At 39.6% G+C, this 24,788-nt stretch overlaps 2 protein-coding genes across 4 annotated transcripts in view; one reads left to right on the top strand and one right to left on the bottom strand.

Moving 5' to 3' along the window:
- LOC134530580 (cytosolic purine 5'-nucleotidase) overlaps positions 1-24,788 on the bottom strand; it is a 150,298-nt gene that overhangs the window by 74,572 nt on the left and 50,938 nt on the right. The window contains exon 1 of one of the 3 annotated variants that reach the window (XM_063365552.1): positions 6,382-6,543. The exons of the other annotated variants lie outside the window; for them this stretch is intronic. Within the exon in view, the coding sequence (XP_063221622.1) occupies positions 6,382-6,419 (38 nt within the window). The 5' untranslated portion in view covers positions 6,420-6,543. Of the gene's footprint in view, positions 1-6,381; positions 6,544-24,788 lie in introns of those variants that run through there. 3 annotated transcript variants of the gene reach the window in all.
- On the top strand, positions 19,499-20,825 carry LOC134530582 (myb/SANT-like DNA-binding domain-containing protein 3). Its single transcript, XM_063365553.1, has 2 exons — positions 19,499-20,019; positions 20,300-20,825. The coding sequence occupies exons 1-2, from the start codon at positions 19,719-19,721 to the stop codon at positions 20,554-20,556; spliced, it is 558 nt and encodes a 185-aa protein (XP_063221623.1). The 5' UTR covers positions 19,499-19,718; the 3' UTR covers positions 20,557-20,825.

Genomic DNA, 24,788 nt, shown 5'->3' on the forward strand with positions numbered 1-24,788 from the left:
TGACAAGAAACTTTTGAAACCAATATAGCGGTTTGGGGCTATATTTTTTGTTCCTTATGTTGTAAGGCGGTATCTATACACTTTTCTCACATTTTCCGCCTCTCTTCATATATATATATATATATATATATATATATATATATGTGTGTGTATGTAACTCCTCCAGCTAGGTCTTTCCATACTTGGTCAACATTCTCCACACATCTCTTCCCTCTCACATTTCACTTCTCTCGTCACCATTCTTCAGTTGTACAGTTGTGAAACAGCTTTAAATTTTATAAAGCCTATAAATTCACAGATACACGACTCCAAACAGCAAATAAAATCAGTGAAAATAAAAATAAAAAATAGGTGTGTGTACTTATGTACACGCGTTATAAGTTATAGTTACTTGGCATAGTAAACTTTAGTTTTGCATGCAAATAATTAAAAGAAATAAAATAATAAAAGTAGTAGTGATATTATATGTACGGTTTGTAACGTATAAATTCAATCAAATTAAAAAACTAAATAAATAGCCAGTATTCAATAAAAATATAAACACGTGTACAAAATTATTTATTTTAGTAAATTAATCGAGATAAATTTTAATTAATATTGAAATGTTTGCGTTACAATCTAAATTTTAGCAACCTTAAATAAATTTTGGAGTTTAAATAAACCAATGAAAATCAACGAATGTGCTGAATGTTTGTTCAATTTATTAATTGTAATTATTCATTAAATAATAATGATGTAATTTAACATGTATAATGCAAATAAATTATACGTACGTAAACATACACCTAAAGAAGTATAACCTAACTTCACTTATATAAACTTTATAAATCTACTTGAAAACGTTTCTAACCACAATTTGTATCATTAATACTAACATTAATTAAATGTTTATAATGATATGGACCCGTATTAAATATCAATCACTAAAGTAAGTTATAAGATTTAAAAGCACATATATAAGTTTTATTTGTATGTAGCCTTTTTTTCATCCTGTGGAAATTTCGTTGCATGGTGCGCGCGCATCGTAAAAATTCTCTCTCGTAATTTTTTCATAACGTGCCTAAAAAAGTATAACTTCAAAAAGTGACAAGTGTAAACCTTTCCTCTTTATTAAATTCATATTTTCATCCAAATATTAAATTCATATTTTCATCCAAATCGACAAACTTTAAACGGGATTCTGGTTGTATTACAATACAAGTTAATGCACATGCGAAACCACTCAAAAAAAATACATTGAGTATCACAAGCAACACAACTGGTGTAAGTAACTGTTAGGACAGCTAATCGGTTGTTATCAGCAAGTCCCGATATGCGACGGCTGCAGATATCCAGCAGAGCCTATCTGATAGGTCGTTTTATTAATCGGCTAATTTTATTCGGAGAAGATAATAACTGTCATTAGCCTTAGCATTCACGTGACAATTATATGCGTTGGCATTTAGTAAAGACAATATTTCACGGAACTAAAATCATTCACAGTTTTAACTTTCCCTTTGGTCAATGAACTGGTGTTTACGTTAGGTTGTTTGGGGCCAGCACTGCGTAGGTTGCAAAAAGTAAACAAGGTCAGTCATGGGACTCCTGCCGAGATGATCTAACTTCAATTTGCGAGTGGCCTTGAGTTGTTTGTTTGATTCTGTTTGCGAACTTCCTCAGCAAAATTATTTTTCCAAGAACTTTCATCCTGTCGCCGATTAATCTCACTGCCACCTACGGCGTTGCGATTACGTGGTTGTGTTTGCAGTGCCTCTGCAACTAGAAACAGTTACGTGACAAACATAAAAAAGTGTATGTTTTATTCATTTGTTTTTCATTTAACTTTACTCTTCTAAAAATATGATGCTGATTGCTCCATGGTTAATATCCTAATTTAATCAGAAATTGTTATGAAAAGCTCTAGCCGGTATGTCATAGAAGTCTTCCATTAACAACAATACGTGAAACAACCTTCGCATTCTGTTAGCCTTCCCATGCAAAAAAAAAAAGTTTCCTCGCTAGCTAATGCAATAAACTCTAAAGCATCTAGCAGCAACCAGCTGTTAAACGCCCCTTGATGACCGATCACTGGAATTTTTATGTGAAAAAAAAGATGTATAAAAAAAACCTTCATCCGAACAAGTATTCAAATAAGTTTCACACCACATTCGCTTTCAAATGGCTGGGTTTTCTTGCCCAGCAGTCGACCGGTCATCGGAAGACATCTATCTGTCCAGCAGTGGTGGGTGGATAAAGGCCGACATACAACTCTCGGCCGTACGTCTAGCGGCGAGCTGGACGGCGCCGTGCGTACAGCACTGCGCTCGCACTCGGTACGACAAAGGGCGGGTATTCCAAGACACTCGAGTAAGGTAGCGAATAAGCAATACCTCGTTGGGATACAACCTCGTTTGGATCTAACTCGCGAGACCGTATTCCAGAACGTGTCCAAACCCAATCCCTGTTAGGTGATGAAAAAGCATCTGTTTTAATAAACTGTGCCCTGCACGAGGCTATAAACTGATTTCAATGCATTCTAGCGGACGTTTGGCAACCATCGATACATTTGCTGCGCCAAATATAGTACAGATAGGAGCACTACCGCGCTAATTAAATGGTTCAATTTTAATTTTCTTCAAGTACTTTAAAAGTTGCGATTATTGGTTTTTATGGCCATTTTTATGACCAAAAATACAAAATGTATTCCAGGATAGTTTCGCTACCACAAAGTTTCATTTGGCACGCCAACACGCTTGGTTAAGTCCCCCAGATGATCATAAAAATTACTATATACGAGTTAATGGCGCAAGTTAGTGGACGAAAATCAACGAAAAAGTGAGCTATGCGCATGCGCGTAATTTGAACAGAACGGCAACGGATAGGCCACCAAAATCAGTTTCCTAAAAATAAGGGACTGGCCGTGTCCTATCGTGCACTAGGAATATGGTAGGGGTACAGGTGCAGCATATACAACACAAAAACCCTTATTTTTGTGTCTTGGAATACCAGCCCAACCATCTCGGCCTCCATTGGTTCCCGAGATCACTCCGCGCTGATCCTGGCCAGGGCGGATCCTCGCCATAGGCCGTGACCGATGCCTTCTCGACATCCATGAACTATGAACTACGCCAGTTTTGTTTCCGTCTCCACCCAACTTAGCGATGCGCAGAGCAATGCGTGGCGAAGGGAATGTCAAACTAGTTGCCCGCAGTCCTCAACCTGCGTAAGACGTATTCAGTGAACCCGGGGGCAGGGGGTGGCAAAGAGGACGCTCCCCCCCCCCCCCTTCGTAAGTGGAAAAACAAAATAAACATGCAACCAAGCCTCACATACTATAGTTGTTTTTTTTTTCCCCACATAAATTAAAATCCTTTTTTTATTGTTGTTTATTGCGTGGCACCGTGGAAAGAGGTTGAATTCCGAAATCCCCGTTGTCGGCTGCACGCAAGGCTGGTGGGTCATCCATGAGGCGCCGAGCTCGCGTGACTGAGGCAGGCGGGCGAGGGCTCACGCCAACCCTCAGGCGCGGTCCGCCACGAACTCCTTTGATTGAACAGCCGAATGACTGCGAGCCCCTGTTACGTCAGCTCGGGACGCGAACACATCCCCTCCACCCTGGCCGAGGGCAGGGCCGACTGCCGACCCGCGACGCTCTAGCACGGATCGCCGTCCCGCTAGTGCTGGAACCGCAGCACCGCGGTCATTGCACTTCATATATGTTTTGCTTACTCAGTTTAACTGTGGAATCTTTGAAATATGTTCACGCACTGAAAAAGAACCGGTAAACATTAATGTGTGTAGTATGCGTAGTTTAGATGGCCAGAAAAATTTCGTATACAATATTTTACTCTTGTTTGTCGCTCGGGTAGAAACAGCATGTTCACAATAAGGCGATGTTGTGTTGTCGCCAAGAGAAAGAAATTCGATAAAAAAAACTGACCGGTGCACGTGCACGGCAACGGCCTGGTCACGTGAGCATATATTTGTTGGTGAAGCGGTATGATAAGGTCCACGCTAGCTGGTGTTTCTAGCGCGGTATCGCTTCCAAGCGCGAGGCTGTGGACTGGCACGCAGTCTACTCGTCGTGCATAAGACAACTAAAGAGATTATAACTTTATATGGAGGAGAAATTAAGATAAAAGTGTAATTTATGTTCCTAGAGTGCTTTCAAGAACCTGTACAGGATGTTTGGCGCCTAAACATTATCATGAAAACACGCGTTTTAGCCCTTTTCACTATCATAAAAATAAAGTCCATAAAATAAATACGGAAACCGAACTACCCATTCGCCCTCAGCGCATTCTTAGATGCTTTTCGTAAACATAAACCAGTCGTATTTCCTGAGCAGATAACAAATCGCGTTGGTTGCTTCTGAAGCTCTGCACACAGTGTGTGAGCCCAGGGAGGCGTATCGAACCCGGGTCGCCCTGGCGGGCGGCCAGTAACCTGACCACTGGGCCACCGTGACCCCTGCATCACCATAACAAGTCATGCTTTAGTTTAAGCCTCAATGATGTGAAAACCGGCTAGACTGGATGTGGCTCAGCCATTCGAGCGGCCGGCTCTTGCTCCGAGAGGGTATGGGTTCGACTCCAGAGTTGGATCACAAGAACAAGATAACAGGTAAGAGTCGTTAAGCCAACTCGACTGCGGGCGTGTTCCCGTCACTCTCCGTGTGCAGTAGATAAACCTGTCAATCAACTGCATGGTGGTGGAAACCACGGAAGGATGATTACACCGTGGTTCGTCGACGCACCCGACGGCGTAAATGCTCCAAGACAGATCGAAGCCAAGCCCCTTCACTTGTTGAATCCTCGAGAAATCCTGAAACCAGCCTGGAAACCGAACCCAGACCATCTGTTCCTACAGCCAGGCATCCGACCAACATTATCTAAAAGGCAGCGCGACCCGCGGACACCTGCTGAAGATGCCACCAAGTCTTCTACAAGCCGTCGACGAAGCTGCCTAAATGAGAACATTCCAGCACAAAAACGTAGAAAATACTCGCATTCACAGGCTGATGATCCCACTGTCTAAATCGGCGGTGCAGGAAAACGCTCAATCTAGCAACACGACTTCCTAATGAGCAAGGTGCGTATTCCACTCAACGCTGATGAACGGAACAAAAAATTGGAGGGAATTGCCATCTTGTTTTATAAACATCCATCCAGATCGGATTTTCAAACAATACTTGTGTTCCAAGACTACATAAATGTATTAATAGCGAGGGGAGGTAAATGAAAATATTTAGAACCACTAAAACAAATATTATACTGTATAACATGAATTAGGATTCAAATAACTTAGTGTTTACAAAGCCGGATTCATTAATTAGATGAAGTAATCATTATCGATATACAAGGAAAAATTTCTTATCACACAATAAACTGGCCCTACACCAAATCGCTGTGTCTGTTCACACCCTCCGAAATGACGGACCAGTTACTTCACCTCCGTCACTAGCGCCAGTAATATATGTATCCCAGAAACAAAAGATTACGTTACAGTTGGGCAACTTAAAAAAAAAACTTCAATGACGCTGTTTTTTCCATCAACATATATGTGCGGACGGCCAGAAGGAATTTACTATTAATTACACCTAATGGCGAACTTGTTCAATAACCACTTACGTTCTACGTTTGCCTGGTTCAACTAAAGCTTTGACTTCGGCTCTTAAAATAACTCTCGATAAATACTTGGGCTCGGTTCCACACGTCATACAGTTTTTTTGTCATTACTATTATTTAATGGGCTCACATACGATGTACAGAGATTCAGAAGAAATCTTCGAGATTTGTTATCTGCTTAAGAAATGCGATTTGTGTATGTTTACGAAAGGAAATTAAGAATTCGCTGAGGGTGGATGGTGGTTCTATTTCCGTATTTCGTTTTTAAATTGTATTTTTTAATGAGCGTGAAATTGGCTAAAACGGGTGTTTTCAGAATAATTTTTAGACATGAAAAGCCCGGTAAACGACCTTGAAAGCACCGAAGGACCTTCATCTTCATTTCTCCGCCATCTAATGTTTACGCTAAAGAGGAAACACCGCGCTATAAACACCAGTGAGCGTCGCGCTTATACTGGCTCACTAACAGAAAATACAACCCTTAACTTTAACTTAATTTTGTTGTTCTGCCAAAAATATTTTGAACAGATGTTCATTTAATGTAATAACACGAGCGTAAAACTTCACGCAGTGATAATATACCCATGATGTTGCACTAAGTGAATATCTGTTTGTAAATATTAGTGGGGAACAAATGCAACGAATCCTTTAAAAAAAAAGTAGCTAACAACGAAAAATCAACATGGCGTGTAAGACATTCAAGGGAGTCGCGACGTAAGATAACGAAAGCCACATTCGTCCGCGAGGTGCGGCCGCGCGCAGGCGGGTCACTCACTCAGTGGCGCTGCTCCTGCCGCCGCCAAGAACCACCATGACTGCCCGCTACCACGCATGCGCGCGCACGTCGCTTCCGCTGATGACTGGCGCGCCCGAGCGCCCGTCCACGGCTGCCAACGACGCCGCGCAAGGCCGCCAGCGCTGCCAGCCTCCCCGCATTGCAGTGCGCGCTATCCCCACATTCCGTACCGGCGCGGCTTTTTTTCCCCCTAGTGGCGGGAGCGAACAATCATGTCCCTGTGACAAGCACGCCCAGCGGCCTTGGGCCCAGTCGCCGCGACTTTGACGCTTATAGCGAGCGACATCGTGATCCCGAAGCTTCATGAATTTAAAAAAAAAAAAAAACTTGTTTGTAACGTATATGGGTGTGAGAGATTTTAGAAACAAATTATTTAATTATGTGGTTTAGTGCACGGACTGGAATAACTAATGATTTTTATTTTGTTTTAATGAACAGCTTGTTTTATTTAGTTATTTTTATCTCGCTATGCAAGTATTATTCATATTTACTGTATGAAAATGATCACTTTAAATTTTGTAAAAAAAAATTGAAATGATGTATGCTCAGAGAAACCAAATTAGCTCATTTTATCGCCATGATTCATTATACATTTCTCTAAATAAGCAAAATATATTCTGTAATATTTCACACATTTTTAAAAACGAAATATGTAAGCTGGATATTTTTTAAAAAATATATTCTGCACATTAATATGATAACGTTGAACACATAAACTGGCCAGTGTAGTACTTGGGTGCAATAAAATAGAGTAACAGACTGGCCACGTTCGTGTGAGCGCGCCGCGCTGAGAAAGTACTCCTGTGTTGATGGACTTACAGCGCTAGGCGCGTTGCGGGTCGCGTGTCGCTGCTCAATAGATGGCGACTTGCCCGCGGCAAGCCGCCATCTATTGAGCGGCGTCGCTACTCTTAGCGGCACGCCAAGCGCTGCTCCAGGAGAGAGCGATGTGACGCAACATTTTCGCCGTCGCGGGTTGTGGCTTGGCCCTACGACTTAACAGTTACAGTCGCGACCGCTACACGCGACATGGCAGTAAATTTTTACCATCCTTATCACTGCCCGCCTGGGCACAGATACGGTGTTGAGCTTCACAAAAAATCCAACTGCTCGAGGTATCCGAGTGGCGTATGTTTACGAAAATCGTTCAAGAATACGCTGAGGGAGGATGAATATCTTTGTATTTTTAGAAAAATGAAAATGGCTAAAAAGCGAGTTTTCAGATTCATTTTTTAGGCATGAAAACACTCGGTACAGATTCATGAAAGCACTCAACCAACTTGCATTACACCTTTATCTTAATTTCCCCGCCATATGTTATGGGCACCACCCGAATCTCATAGTTGCTCTACGCACGAAGAGAAGACTGCGTGCCAGTTCTGAGCCTTGCGCTTAGAGGCGATACCACGCTAGAAGCACCAGCGAGAGCCGCATTTATCATCCCGCCTCACTAACACCCCTGACTAGGCGGCGCCCTTAGCTCATGCCATATATATTATTCCTAACACCTGCAGGTTAACCTGAAGTGCAATTTACACTATTTTTAATTAATATTTTTGTTACATTTAGTTTTATAGAGCCTTCGAAAAGGAGTTCATAATAATTTATAACTCCATGAATTTTTTTTATTCGCAATCTTCATTTTCAAGAATTGAATCTAAAATAGTAAAATTAATTTATTGTTAAATATGTTACGAAATACAATATTGTATGATATTTAGCAAGAACTGTGTTTGTTTAGTTTCTTGAAACTATATTTCTGAATGACAGCAAAGACCTAACCAAAACAGCTAATGGAAATGTTATTAATTAGGTAACACCAGGTGAGCTACTGGAGGAAAATAAGCTACAGGAAGCAAAAATTAACCTGCAATGTTTTAGTGTGTGGATAATGTCTAGAGTAGCAGAATGTAATCGATATATTAATATATCATGGCGAATGCAGATTAGGGAGTTATAATTGATGCCATTTTCAAGAGCAAAACTTAGATAAATAATATAACGAACAATTCATACACTTGGATACAGGAAATACTCCCCCCTTTTTTTATATATTTATTGCCTTACAGCTGCAAGCAATACGAGACATGCAATCCCATTGTTTTGAAAAACATATAGCTTCGAAATGAAGGAATAAAACGGAACCGGCTACGTGGAATCCAAAAGGGGACTTCAAACCCCCTCCTCTTCCCAGTCTTTCGAAACCCTAAATGAATAACAAGGAGACTTCACCTGCAGTCTTCTTTTCTTTGTCTTCTTCCTCATTAGAATTCTACCATCGATAAAGAGTTCTGTTCCAAAAATAAATGGCCCTAGCTAAATACGTTGTGTAACAGTCATGAATGACACACAGCAGCATTCATTTCGCGTAACACAGCTACGTTCATTTCGCAAGATAATGTACTTTCATTCGAAACGGAATAGTCTGTTCACTGTGTTATGTCGAGTTCTCTCCAAATTAAAGTCTTATTACCTTCTTTCATAAATGGGGCTTGAAGGGAATAAGGGGTTATAAAATAAGGTCTCGACGTTAACTGAAGTTCCATTTCAATTTACTACTAAAAATTACAATTGTCAACGCCGTCACCCGTTGAGTTAAATCCATAAAATATATTTAAGTTAATCTACGTGCCTCGCTATCACACCTGTAAGTCTCTTACCTCTGCGCTCGCGACAGACCTCACGACGAGGCAGCGGGCTCCGTCTCGGCACGGCCACCCCAACCCCCAACCCCCTCCCCCTTTTCGGACGTGGCTGTCGTATTTGAGACCTTGGGTCCGCGGCATCGTCGACAGTCCTCGTTCTACCCCCTCTCGGCCCCGTTCGCTTTTCGCAAAGGTGGCCAGCCTCGTTCCGAAGCGCTGTCCCAGTAGCGCCGGTATCGGCCTGTTTAAGACCAAACTGCAGTATTAGAGGTTAAGTAATATGGGAAAGTGAGCCTTGTGCACGGGCCAATCCAAAGGAGGTAAAAGTCTGTCTCAAATCAAAGAAACCTTGAGTGGTCTGGCCTGAGTCGAGCTTACGTCTTGAGGGCAAAGTCCAGCTTTATATCCAAACGCAAACACGAACTTCTACGGAGAGATAATGACGTAGGCGAAGTCGATGGGTGTCTATGAACCAGCAGCATAGCTTGTTACCATGTGTTATTTTTCTATCAGTGAGTAAAAAGATGATCTAAGTTTGCTTGCTCACGGAAGGGGGGTAATGGAGGAATGGTCCTGTCTTTGTAACCAAAGGGTACCTACAGTTCAAGCCCAAATGTGCAATTTTAGTTCAATTATTTTTGATTTAATTTATTATTAAGCACTCTTGGGTATAATAACACGGATGACTTACTGGTGCAGCATATTGGTGTTCAGAAAATATAAGGTCGATGAGTTTTGATACCAAAGACGCAAAACAAGAGTATCTACTATGCACACTGCATAATTCGTACCAGGGGCGTAAAAATTGTAATATCCACTCCCCCTAGATTTGCAAATGTTGCACGCAGGGGCACAAATATGTATTATTCACAAAGGGGGCCCGCGCGGTCCGAGATTTTTGTGCGTGTAGTTAACCGATACGTCATATCTGGATACGGTGCTTGTATGTTGTATACTGCCCGTATTTGGTCTGTGTGCATGTAATAAGGAAACTTATACAGAAAGTTTTCCGAAAGACATAGTTTTGACATCAAACCCGTTTCACAGTCACGCTTTTGCAAGCACTAGCGGACCCCCTCAGTGAGGGACTTCTTAATTCGAGGGGGCGGGCCCCCTGCTTCCCCCCCCCCCCCCCCCACATATGCACATGGTTGCTTCATTAGTGGCACTTAAAATACTTATTGTTTGTATTTCTTGTTTGCCTTAGGAGATAGGTAAAATATCATTTTAAATATGCAGTTGTTTTATAGACGTGTAAAAAATGCTATTAAATCCCGGTCTAAACCACCCCCCCCCCCATGATTAAGTTATTTTATTTTCTTCTCGTTACTAATGTTTCAAGGCTTTTCGTGTAAATTTATTCCTATACCTCTCTTACACTTTAGGTTTCGTCTCTAATTTTCTCAAAAGATACTATTAACTAATAATAGTGCAAAGGCATGCAATAGTTCATATTACTTTCACGATATTGGAAAGTTTGTGATCCAACAGCAAATGCAAAGGTGGCACAGGGAAAGCCCTCGACTTGGCGAGTGAGACTGGTGTGAAAGTTTGGACAGGCAATGCCCGCTGATGCGCTAATGCGACACATCCTGTGCCTCGGCTGCTTCCCGTAGCACTCTTGATGCTGTCCCCTCCCCCATCCTAGCTGCGCTGACTGCCGTGATAAGCACCGAGGGAGGGAGGCGGCGATGTAAACTGCCTTCTGAAATGAGATCCGACGCTCTGACTCGCGATTATTTAACGCGATTAAATAAATACACTTTGTTTTTTCCTTCTATACGTTCAACACCAACTTCTTACCTAGTCTCAAGCACACGCTGGGCAGCCATTGGACGACGAATATTGTCGCTCGCGCCAGGGACGTATGCGCCACTATTACCCAAGGTTACTAACCTTGACTATTACCAACCCAGACGCACACAAACACCAATGCGGGCCGCAAGGTCCAAGCTTCAGACCCCAGCGTGGGTGAAACATTTCTGCCCCTGACACAACTCTTCTTCCGGACCACCCTTCTTGTCATGTAGGTATCGAACTTGCCTGCTTAATGCTTGCACTATTTAACCCCGCATGAATGAGCCCAGGGTTCCCCCTGTGTGCATGTTTCACCTGGGCCCAACTCAACTAGTTAATAGTCTAGATCTAAGATAGGGGAGTTAGTCATGGCATCAATCTCTGCCATTGCTGGCCAATCCCCGAACAAAGCACACGATGCATGCTACCCTTCCTGCATGGTTGAAACACAGCATGATAAGGCGTAAAGACTTCGGCCTGGAACAAACCTAAGAGTTTTCCCTTACCCCGACCCCTCCCAAGCAAATACACTTAGTTTTAGTTAGGGGGGGGGGGGGGGGGGAGAATACTCATAGGCTGGTATTAATAGTCGTGTCTTGAGCAATATCTTGAGTCCATCTTGGCGAAAACCGTCTTGTTTCTCAAGGCAGCAATTTCAATATCCATGTTTCATAGTCCGTGAACAAGATAAGCTTCATGAAGTATCCGTGCTCAAGCGACAGCTTGTTTGACGTACTTCAGGCTTGACGAAGCAATCGCTTAAGACAGCCGAAAAGACACGAGCATATTCGAACGAACCTTGCCTACTTGACTCGTTCGTTAAATATTCTGCTACTTTTCACACAGAGCAGTGTCCTATTTTTAATACTTTGTCTATTGTTTACAATAAACATGTTCTTCAGCTCCAACTTGAAAGATTTATATCAGCCTTGAGAAGTACTTTAAACATAGGTCGTATACATTTACAACTTATTTTGTCGGTCGAATTCTCTATATTTTTAAAAGATATACATATTCGTGGATAAACTATAAACTCAGGGGTGATGAATTTAATAATAATAAACGTCGAAATACTCAAAACTGGACAGGACTAACTAAAATGATTTTTTTTTTGCTAAAAGTATATTTATATAAGACTTATAAATAACAAAAAATTAATCAATTATCCGGACAGCTGCATCGAAATTACCCTAACTATGAAATGATTTATCACGTCACGAAATGTGTTTTACCATTAAATCATACACGATCACTCCAGATGCCTTCATAGATCCCACAAAAAAAAGTTATGAAACCACTGCATTACTTACAAGTTACAACTTATAACTGAAAAGGAAACGGAAGAAACAGTCCGAGACGCAACTAGAGCTGAAGCAAACCGTATGTATTCGGTACTGAGTAACGGGTGCGCCATCTAGTACCGAATAACGAAACGTTACACACGAATGCATTTCGTTACTCGCATTTTTCGTAGTATGGAACAGTTCACTTGTAGTTCTACACTTTACCTTTTAAATCAAATTAAATTTAGAATGACATAAACACAAGTCTGGTTAAAAATACGGAAAAGTGAAAAAAATACACCTTGCGCAGTTTGGTATGTAATGTATAAGTATTGTACTGTTACATCGTTCAATTTTCCAGCACAGAATTATTATATTCCATATTTTCAATATTTACATTGTTTTGAGCATTTATTTAATAATACTATTATGTTCTATGCTTAGAGAAAGCCGTATCTATCTCATGTAATCTCTAGGCTAAGGCAGGCCTTGCTAGTTCAACAATGCTGCTGGCATGTCCATTGAAAAACCATACTATTAGCGTGAATTTTCAGCTTCTGTAATATATCACATGTATGTTAACTTTTATATTTATAAATAGTTATTCTTAATCTAATGAATATTTGCACAAGAATTGTTTTTGTTAAAAGTCCTGTGTGTCTGTTGTGAAATTAACCGCTGTTGTAAGTTTGAAGTATCAGCCAATCAGAGGCCACTTTTGTTAGGACCCAGACGCTTACGGGCGTAAATGAGAGTAAAAATAGGAACGTTTTTGACGGCGTCCCTTGGGAGACGCGAGCTAGACTAGCTACAAGAAATTAACATATTTTAGCTACATTAGACCATACAAGTCTTAGAGATGGTGTTTTAACGACGTAGTATAAATATATGTAAATAAGGAAGGGCTTATCCTAACGGATAAAGCAATTAGGAGTGCAAAAAGGTATGTGTTATAGTCCTGTACACGTGCTAACAAAAATTTTAAGCCCTGACTCCTAAATAAATTGAACTGTGTAATTAGTTTCAACCCCGTAGCAACAGAAATAGACTGAAAACGTTATCTATTGGTTGAAATTAAATGAATATTGGGCTTAAATATTAATTCTCCAAGGTAAATATATTATACCCAGAGGTTAACTGGGAGAGTACTTTCGTGCTAAAGACTATCATTTTTGACTGAGCGAAGCTGAGGCATAAGTAAAAATCAGAAAATAAACTGTAATTTTACATCTAGTAATTTTTTTATATAAAATAATTTCGACATTATGTCATGCGTGTGAATTTACGTGATAAAACGAACATGAACTGAATGGACCGTTGAGATAACTTGTGCGCAACCTAATTCCTGTTGTTTCTTAATTTTATTGTCCCTAAAGAGGAGTTAATTGCTAAACTATATTTTCTTATGGCTGCATAAATATGGGATGCTCACTATTGAAATTGCAATCATTTGTTCCCGCACAACCCATAATTCTTATTTTCTATTATTGAATAAATTTGATTCTTTATTAGTTTTATGTTATTTGTTTTTTTATTTGAAATAAGTAGTGTTGCAAAGTTGTATGTATATATTTAAACTATATCTGTGTCGAAACTGCAAGTACACGGACAGGTATACACACCAGTCAAGAAAATGTCCTTACAGAAATCTTACTTACAGTATGTTTTCTACAAATTACGAATGTTGCGACGCCGCGACGTCATACTGTACGCGTACGCAATACGACTCGATTCGTTGCTCTAACATAAACTTGCATGCTATGTAGTATCAGAAGTAACGAGTAACGTAACTATACGATAGTAATGAGTACTAATTGTTATAGTAACGAATACATACGGGTACGCTTTTTTTCGTTACTTTTACACCTCTAGACGCAACTGGAAAATAGGGCGGCGCCCACACGAAGCCGGGTCGGCGAATGAGCGGGCTGGTATGCGCGAGTGTAGTGTGTCAGATAACGAGCAGTCTCCATCTCACCTCGTAGTGCCACGCCGGGCGATATATGTCTGTGCTGTGATAACGAGTGTTCCACCGACAACACTGCCAGCGCTCTCCTGCGGGATAGAACCACTGTCGTCACCTTGAACCAAGCCCTTAATGTCACTGGAATAACCTGTCAACACCGAGTCGCAGCATCGAAAGAAATACTAGCTGTTACGAGAGAACAGCCCAGACATCCGAGAAAGCAAAGGCATTTTCTGAGAAATAACAAGAGTAAAAAACACAAAAAGGTCCAATGTCAAAAGCACATCCAATCAATTTTAAACTTCAAAAATATGTGGAATTCATTTAAATGTGAAATTTTGAAACCAAAATATTCACAAAAGTTAATAAAAATATATAAATTTGCAATAATTATATTTTGTGTGTATCCTCGTTGCAAAAAAAAAGTTGACTTACAACGACCACCCAGCAAAAATGAAAAATTAAGTTTTACCACTAGGAACTCGCTATGAATAACAATATATCACAAATAAATACTTATTATCATTAAAATCCAATGATAAATTGTTGCCTAGATACAGTTCCTTTGAAATGCCAAGAGTATCAATGATTTCATGCTACTGTTGATTTCTGGACTAAGAGCTGTTGAGTTGGGAGGGGGGGAGAGAAAGAGAGAGAGATAGAGAGAAAAATAAAGAGATGCCACCCTTCAGAGGTGAAAAAAAATATGGTTAAATTATTATATGGATTAACCATGCTAAGCATTCTCAATCAATGAATTTTGCCAAACAATGAACATGGACTTGCAGTTAAATTATTTTTTAACTAATTCTCACCAACTATAGTTAGTTTTTTAATAAAACATATTTTTATTATTGTTTATTATCGTGCGGCACCACGGCTCCTCCCTCACGAAAGAGGTTGAATTTCGAAAAATATCCCCCATGCCCCACTTGTATTTTGAGCTAGATAGCAAATTGTTGACGGTAGAATACGCAAAAGTGGTCATACTCAGCACTTAAATTATTAATAGAATGCACAGTTATGGTTATAATTTCATGGCAGTTCGTTGCCTCGAGTCTCGAGAGACGCGTTGGAAGGTAGTCCACCCGCCGGGACGACGCGAGCGACAAGTTGCAGAAGTCGCAGGAGGCAAGCGTCCTTTTTCACCCTTCCCAGTTGGTTATTTCAACTTATGTATTGTCATTACTATTTACTAAGGGATTTTCCTGTACATTTATTCCGATGGCTCTCGTGCATTTCTTGTTAGAGCACACATTTTCTTACCAAAAATGAACTTAAAATGTTATTTTTGAGCTGTAAAAGGTCACGCAAGTAATCATAATTATGAACTCTTGCGAGTTTGCTAATTTTTAATAAATCTGTTCAGAAATTTGAGACGTAACATAAGATGCAGAGAGCTATTGCGACAGATTAAAAGGAAAGCCCTTCAAATAATAGAAACGACAATTCGACACGTAAGACCGAGGCTTGCCCTCCAGCTGATTTTAAAACGCTGGAATCGATGATCAATTGCTTTCAGAAAATGCACAAAAGCCAATTTAAAAGTAGCCTATATGACACACTTTCCTACTAATACCATTTTAGTGCTTTAGTGCGAGTGTTTAATATTTGAACACCTTCCTGACAAGAAGCTGACTAGCTGGAACGCTGGCTCACAGGTTGAAACCATGTCGTCACGAGTATCCCCATGGAGGTTGAATACAGGTCGCAGCTGTAACGTCCAAGGCTGTGGTGAGGACCTTACAAGTCACATGAGAACACACACAGTTCCGCGGCGGCCCATTACCGCTTTAAATGTTAACGAACATACTTTGAACTGCTGGTAGTTGGGGAAAAAAATATATCACTGATTGCATCTAAAAGGTTTCTTGCCTACGAGGTAGGTCATAATTGTTGGATACATGTCATCTCCGTATAAAGTAATGCCAAGTGGGCAGCTCTAAAACAAGAGATATAGATCCGCTACACAATATTTTTAATGTTATGTACATAACAGTTCTTCCAAATACTGGCGGACCTATGAACTACGGATCCAATGATACCTACAGCACCCTGAAGGGTGACAGGGAATGAGGTTTAGCAATGACGCTGTGACGGAATGCACAATCAGGGAGAGAACCCTAGAAAGAAAAAAAACCTCCGGCCAACGGTAATATCCACAGCGCTTCAGAGATGCTGGTGTCGAATCCTGGTAGCCGTGGTGGCAGCGAGTTGTCTACCAACTTAACTGTCATGGCTCACCTACGATAAACGGACTAAAATTGCGCCAACAGCGTGGGCGATAAGAAGACGTTCACGGTCGCTTCACGCTTCCGAGATTAGGGCGAACAAGACAACATAAACCACGGTTATCTAAGTAGGAGAGAGGGGGGGAATGCCAGGGATTAATAAGCTGACGACGTTGACATAGCTGGGTGATGACAGTCTTATCAAACATTTCGCAGAAAATGAGACGCCGTGGTATCGCGCTATCTGGCGAGTCCAACTGAACTGCATACAGCGACAACTATGTTCACTCCACAGTTCGGCTGTCAACATTCAGTTTGGAATTTCCAACTTATCCAGGTAGCAGGTGCCATTTTAGAATATGCGAAGTAATTACTCCAAGCGTTGTAAAGAAGACGCGTTATTTCGAGCACTTGAACATGCATACAATGTGCTAAAAGTAAAACTTTTATATATGTCTCACGTTCCTGTAACTATGCTATGAGGTTTTTATTAATCTTTATCATACAATTTGTGAATTTAAATTTTAAAAAAATCATTAATTCAATTAAGTTATACGAAATTTCGTTTTATAAAACAAAACTATTAATGAACACTGTTAGAACCGTTGTGAATGCGATACCAGCAAGTTCGTTTACATGTGTGCCTGGCATTAATAATAAACAGTATCACTTCGCTCCTTATGAAACCTTGCCATTTAGATCTCCGTATGTACTAGTAACTAACGAGCATAACACCCAGACCATGAATTAGTTCTGGGTTGACTTTAGTAGTTTCTGGTATATTAAAGGATTCAAAATAAGCTTCTTTATACCCTTGAACGTCGATAGAATGCAATACTGGTCCGAAGAGATACATGACACCGCGAATCTAACTCTCATTAAATGAGTTTAAAGTTAAAAAAAATTAAATATATCAAGAGTTTTATATAGACGGAGTAATTTATCGAACGTTCATTATTCCAGTAAAACATCCATAAATTCGCGAGCATAATACAACATTTCCGAAGTAATCTTAATCAGTAAAAAGATTTTCCTAAGATAAAATACAAATCAGTAATCTTAAGTACTACTATTTCGGTTTGATCACAGCCAGGTATGTAAAAAAAAATACTTTGTATGCTGTATATATAAAAGAAAATTGGAAATATTTTAAGGTTGCCTGTTTAACTGCTAGAGCTATAACATTACGATACTATAAAATCTTATAAAAAAATCGTTTCCTAAGACTGCTTTGCTGACAACACTTTTGGCTTCACGCGCACTTTCTTATACGTCACGCCGACTCTGACGTAACTGTTCAGACGTTACTTACTACGCAGTACACGACGTCAAACAAAATGCTCAAGGTCGTAATCTCCAAGAAATTCGTAAAGTAGAGCAGCGCCTTTTAGTAACACATGGCGGATCCAGATGATCGTGAAAGGGTGTGCCGACACGTAAGTTTTTCCCGGTAAGGCCTGAATTAAAGTAGCCCGTCGCGTCCGTCCTTCACCCGTCCGTCCAACATCCGTTCTTCCTTCAGCCGCCGAGCGATTTACAACACTCCGCTCGTCTGTCATAATATATTTTCCATTTCAATGCTCACAACTGTTTAGAAAATTTAAATTTTGGGGAGAAAATTTAAATTTTGGGGAAAACATTATCTTTAATAATTATATTAGTGAAACATGTAAACTAATTAAACTCGGTTTGTTTCACTCTTTTATTTATTGCCACATTTCCAGTGTAACCATGCATGATTAAAGCACATCTGTGACTTAGACCATTTTATTTTTAAAAAAAAAAACAGCTTTTGAAATGTGTTCAAACGTAAGTTAAATAAATTTTAAAGCGGCTAAACAATTAAACAAACTTTAATACCTTCTAATATAATACGATTTGACACGCCAACCTCTAGATGACATTTTGAGGTTATAATTTCACCCTTCCGTCCGTCAAAAGTATGAAGTTACCAATTTTTTGGCGGGCGGGAGGGCGGACGAATGGAATCTTTCGGGCCATATTATTGGCTGCATGGCACGCGATTGACGGACGGAGGCGAAGGGCTATTGTAATCCCGGCCCACGTAGAGACTCCGCAATCGTTCTGGACCCCGCGCCTCCGGCTGTGAGGTCACGCTGTGGTTTGCTGTTTGCTGACCGACGGCGGCGATGGTGCCCCACTCCGGGCAAGGTCCGGGTGTTTCCGGAGCACAGCGGGCTCGCCGGAACACACAGGCCGCCCCAGACTTCCCTCGCTCACTGCCCTACAGCCGCGAGGCTTCGAACGGGACGATGTACAAAGTATTCCATTTGGAAACACGTCCGTGCCAGATCATTCGATGATACATGGTGATCATGAAACAACAGTAAATGTTGCAGCATACTGTGACCAATAAAAACAAAAGAGAACAAAATCCGTCAGAGGATGCTACAACCTACTGAGGATATAAAGTAATAATAGTGAATATGTTTTTTTTTAAAGTGTCAAGGACATTTCGCCCCTAAAGATAGGAGGGTCATGCAATTGGTAAGTTCCTGTATGAAAGGACACACGATAAACAGGAAATTTAAATATTTATTCAAGTGGAAACAAATAATTAATTAATTAATTCATAGTTTACCTAAACATGCAACATACAACAAGATGCATGTATCGACTAGAATGTGAACCAGGCAATACGCCATACGTTACTCAAAACAATATTTAAGCAAATATGAACAATTATTCATTAAACATTGAGGTAGACACGTATACGTTAAGTAGAACATAAACATATGGTATTTAAGAATATGCTGCGGGGAACCGATCATGGGCTGAGTAGCGACGTAGCAGAACAAAGAAACTGGTAAACTACATTTTGAGCGTGGCGGGCCAAAATGAACTTAAATATTAAGAGTAACGAAACAAGTTACAAACTAAGCCACTTAAGAAAGACAAACATACGTACAACTCCAAAGAAGTATACTTACACGCCCAATACAGATTCTGACACCGACACTAAGTATCTGCTCAAAATAACTAAACCAACAAGAAGAATTTTAAAGCGGGCAAGACCTCATATAATCTAGAAAATGTATACCTCCGCAAAAGTAGATATACAGATGAAGGATTGGGAGAAAGACACTAATAAAAGAAAGAAGTGTAGCGGGGTAGCAAGGGTAAGGGAGAAGCAAGGAGGGAAGTGACACTTAGGGCCGGTTTCACCAGTCGAGTTGAAAATCCCGATGATGTTATCGAGATAAAAAGTTAATCTTCCATTTCTATCTCGATAAAGTTATATGTGTTTCACCACATATTATCTTTCTCTGAGAAAATCGAGATAAGTTTAACTCGATCTTCTGAAATTATCGCGATTTTCTGTTTGTAAACACCTTTCGTTATCAAAGTTTGGCTAGAAATTTCGTAGGCTATTATGGCGAGCCAAGGCTGTAATTTGTCAAAGAAGCAGAGAAATAAAAATACATCGCAGCAGGAGAAATACATTCTTTTAGATTTAGTAACTGAACATTTCAATATCATTGAAAATAAAAAAACAGATGGTGTTTCACAGCAACAAAAAATGAAGCAGTGGCAAATACTTGCAGATACTTTCAATTGTATGTCTGGAGAACATCACAGGACTGCAGAAAATTTAAAAGCGGTGTGGGAGAATCTCAAAAAGCACACGCGAAAGACTTCTGCTGATCAACGAGTTCAAGTATTAACTGGAACAGGTAATATATTTTTTGTCTGTATATCCTGGTACATTATATTTAGGTACAGCAATAAATATTGTATGCATTTTTATCCATAATGCAATTTTACGAATTGTAAACATGTGCAATAACAATTTTTTTAGTTACTTGAATTAATTGTAATATATTAAAGAGGTATCTTGGGTGGAGTTGGAATCAGAACTATAACCTTTGCACTGTCAAGAAGACACTTCGCACTATACCACCAGTGGATATGAAATATACACCACATAACTAAATTAATTCTGTATTTTTTCAGGTGGAGGTCCTTCAAAAACAGTTAGTAAGGATCCCATTTGTGAGAGAGTGCAGAGCCTAATCAAACCGACTATCGATGGTGCCAAGAATCCCTTCGATTCAGATTCAGATGCAATAATATTACCATTTGATGCATCAAATAGGCCTACTGATGAGGATGACAGCATTCAACTGGATGTCGGAGCAGAAGTGGATGTTTCTTTCGTGGAGACGGCAGAGACAGTTAGTAGGCCTACACTTTATTTTGAGAAAACCTAATGGATGTGTCACTGTGCATAGTTATGCTTATTAATCATGTATAGCTATAGCCTATGCACTGTGTTAACTTTATTTCTCTCACATAATGTTCAAATTTAATTTTTCCACAGGTAACTCTTCCAAATGGCGACTGGACGCATTATACACCAGCCATGCTCAGCAGTCCTGTGTGTTCTGCCCTTCGACACTCCAATAACAACTCGGCTATCACAAACACAGTGCAGACCAATACTACTGATTCATGCAGTGCAAGTAGTGGGAAGGCAATGCCTCCTAGCAGTAAGGGAAATGCTTCAGTGCAATCTCCCTTTACTAGCAAGCGGCGACCAACCCCGGCCACCAAAGTGAAAGAAGTAAGTGCTGTCAATGCAGCAAAAATCGAACTAATTGAACTTGCAAAAAAACATGCAATCGAGGAAAAAGAAGTTATGAAAGAAATCTGGGAACTGCGGTTACAACAAGAACGAGAAAAAGTAAAGCAGGAAAAGCTGCAAACTGAACTTTTATCTTTACAAATCTTGAAAATAAAGAAAGAACTAGAACATTTGCAGTAATTTAAGTGTTCTTATGTATTAAACATTTGCTCAACTATCATGACATAATTGTTATATATTACATGTATATTTACAAAGTGATATTCATTGTGCCTATTAACAAACAGTTTCAAGTACAAATGTTAAGAATTATATAAAAGATAATACATGTTCGCTTATGTCACATTATTTTGTATGATCTAAGCAGTTGTACAATGCAAATGTATTAAAATATTCCATACATATTGCTATATGTAGTTATTTTCACCAGCAAATCTTCAAGTTGATGGCATCTCTGTGTGACATATAGATCAGTATGACCTACAACAAACTGAAAATACACAGAGTGATAAATAATCGTATCTTAAATAAGTATTACAACACACACACATATATAGGTATTTAATTATAGGTATATGTAAATTTCATTTACCTCCTGAAATAGTTTTCAATCAGTAAATGCCTGACACTGTCATATCTGGGCCTTCTGTTTGCATTTTCGTTGTTCTGCTGTACATTTCCTTCCTCAAGCAACTGTTGCCAAGGGAGGTGGAGATTGAGGTTAGGGTCGTCTGGAGGGAGTTCTTCCCCAGTTTGTCGCAGGATATTATGCAGCACCCCAGTCGCTACAATGATGGCAAACGAATGTTCTAATGACACTCTCAATCCTAAAGATAAGACTGGGAAACGTCGCTTCCAGCAACCGAATGTTCGCTCTACAGGATTTCTTGACCTAATTTGCGACTCATTAAATAGGTGTTCCTGTGGACTTCTGGGATTATCTAATGGAGGCATTAGATATGACCTACAAGCATAGCCCGCATCAACAAGTAGTACAGAATCACCATACTCCCCTCTCTCAAAACATGCCCTTCTGTTGCTATTGTTGAATATGGTACTATCATGTGAGGAACCAGGCCATCGTGCAACAATATCTGTAATTTCCAATTTTGTATTACAAATTACTTGCACATTCACAGAGAAGTAACCTTTTCTGTTACGGTAGAATTCTGCATTGTTTCCACCTGCAACAAACATAAAACAAGCTTGTATGTGGATTGCAATGTTTAATAAAAAGGTAGCATAAAATCAGTGTTTAAACCAACCTGGTGACTGGATTTTTACATGAGTGCAATCCATAGCACCAATAGCCCTGGGAAATTTAGCAATTGCATAGAAATCCCTTTGTGCTAAATTCAGTTCTTCCATCGTCTCTGGGAATTTAATGAACTGCGGTCGAAGAGATGCAATTGCGGAGCTAACCCTATGTATTATTCGGTGAGCTGTGGGTTTACTAAAGCCAGCATAATCCCCAATGGTTAGCTGGTTACAGCCTGTAGCATAAAATCGAAGTGTAGCCAGCAGTTGGTTCATTGGCGACACTGACATATTCCTGTGAAAGACGAAAAAAGTATGTTGAAGGTTGTAATGTAATGTTCGTATAAATGAGTTTTATTTTACTTGTCTATGATTTCATATACATATTTATTATTCTACAGAAACAATTAACATTAGGAAATAATATTAATATAAACTTACTTTTCGGGAAACTGTAGTTGATTTTCTATAAGTTCCAAAACAAACATAGTCGACTGTTTTGAAAGGCGAAAATGTATTTTAAAGTCTTCTTCATCATACATTTCAAAATAATCGCTTCTATCTCGCATCCATCGTGGCCGACGAACAATGGCATCTTCTTCATCACTTTCATCTTCAAAAATCAAATTGTACATGCCTCGAGCCATTACAATTTTTAAAATCTCCTCTCGTCACTTCGTTTTACAATATTATCTCGATAATAAGACTTTAACCACGAAAATCGGTGGTTAAAATATTTTATCTCGATAACACTAAAAGATCGAGATATTCTGTGTGGTGAAACGGGATATTCAGTTAATCTGGATAATTCATTACTTTATCGAGATAATTTCGCTTGGTGAAACCGGCCCTGAGAGCTAAATGACTGAGAAAATCGAAGATAGCCGAATCACGGAAAAAAGGTAACAAATGCAGTCCACTGCTACGTATTTGACAGGATGTCCACACGAATCCGTAGAAAATTTCCCTGGCTTTTCCATTACTTCCCATGACCAGAATTTAAAATTTCCCTGACGAATGTCATATTATGAAATTTTCTGAAATTAATAAAGACAAAAGACAATCCAGACTCCACCATCCCTAAAGCTACACTAGTTCAAACATAACCTTGCCAGTGTGTGTGACCATGGTCGTAGATCCGGGGGCTAGGGGGGCCTGAGCCCCCTTCCCCCCACAATGAAGAAGCCCCTCACTGAGGGGACCCGCTTGCGCTTACAAAAGCGTGACTATGAAACGGGTTTGATGTCAAAACTATGTTCTATGGAAAACTTTATATTTGTAAAGTATTCTGTTTATGGCATGGACATAGACAAAAATATGGAAAGTATAAAAAATACAAGGACCCTATCCAGAGATGACTTGTGTCGGTTAACCCCACGCACAAAACTCTCGGACTGCGCTGTCTCCCCCCCCCCCCCCCACCCAATTCGCACAGAATTTCCACGGACACACTTGCGAATCCTACAGACTTGCGCCCCTAGTGTGACCATCTAGAAAAAAAAATTCGATTTCTAGGTGATGACATACTGGGGCCTTCAAATAACAATCGCTGAGGAATTTCGGGGAATTTTCAGTTTTTAAAGTAAATTTCCTGACCGATTTCAACTTCCGTCTTTCCAGAAAGTGGATTCCCTGTTTATATTAATAAACTTAACGTAACTACAATTAAATCTGTCATCTGCATATTCCATAATGTTCTCTCAAGTAATAAAGCCAAGAACTAATAAATAAATTTGTTCTAACTTATTTAAGTTTGCACTACAGAGACGTGTTTGTAGCAGCATTTTATACATTTTATACATGGAAATGGAGATTCGATATAGAAGTAAAATAAATGTTCAATGTGGAATAAATATTGCTATTCTGGATAGCATAAATGAAACACAAAATAAGCTCAAGAAGTAAACAATTTTTCGCAAGTCGGAAACGTGGCGGACGTTGCCGTGAGCCAGTGGGTTTTCCCAGGGCACTCCCTCTCCACCCTACTCATTTCCACAATACTTAACCTCATGGTCTCTGATTACCTCGATGCGATGAATAGTTTAACCTTAATTCATTCGTTCAAACATTTTGAGTATTTCACTTGTACGCTATATTTTAATAACGAAGACAGTCGGGCGAGACGCAGCAGGCTTCCTAAAAGGGGAGAGATAGGAGTCGAAACACGCCATCTTGGTTTGTTAACAGTTTATATCTTTCGATTATAAAACTTTGATTTCGTTGACATAGAATACATATAATCTATTAAAATACCAGAAGCTAAAAGTGAACCGCTGCTACAAATATTTTCCCCTGTGAAGTCATTGGTGTTTAATATTAAATTATTATTTTTTAAGGATTACAACTGTAATGGTATGGTACTACAGTATGGTTTTTAAAAAACTATCAATGAATGATCTCTGCTTAATGAAGGCTAGTCTTCAGTATTAAAAGTGAAAAAAAAAATGTAACCCTTTCAGTACATTAGTCAACTGAAGTGGGGAATTTATATCTCAATGATACATGCAGTTTATCAAACCTTCTAGTGGATCTCATACTTTATGGCTATGAAATAAATAAATGCATTATTATAAACTAGTTATAATTAAGATTATTATAGTT

The sequence above is a fragment of the Bacillus rossius genome, chromosome 3 (genome assembly GCF_032445375.1).
Source record: "Bacillus rossius redtenbacheri isolate Brsri chromosome 3, Brsri_v3, whole genome shotgun sequence".
NCBI lineage: Eukaryota > Metazoa > Arthropoda > Insecta > Phasmatodea > Bacillidae > Bacillus > Bacillus rossius.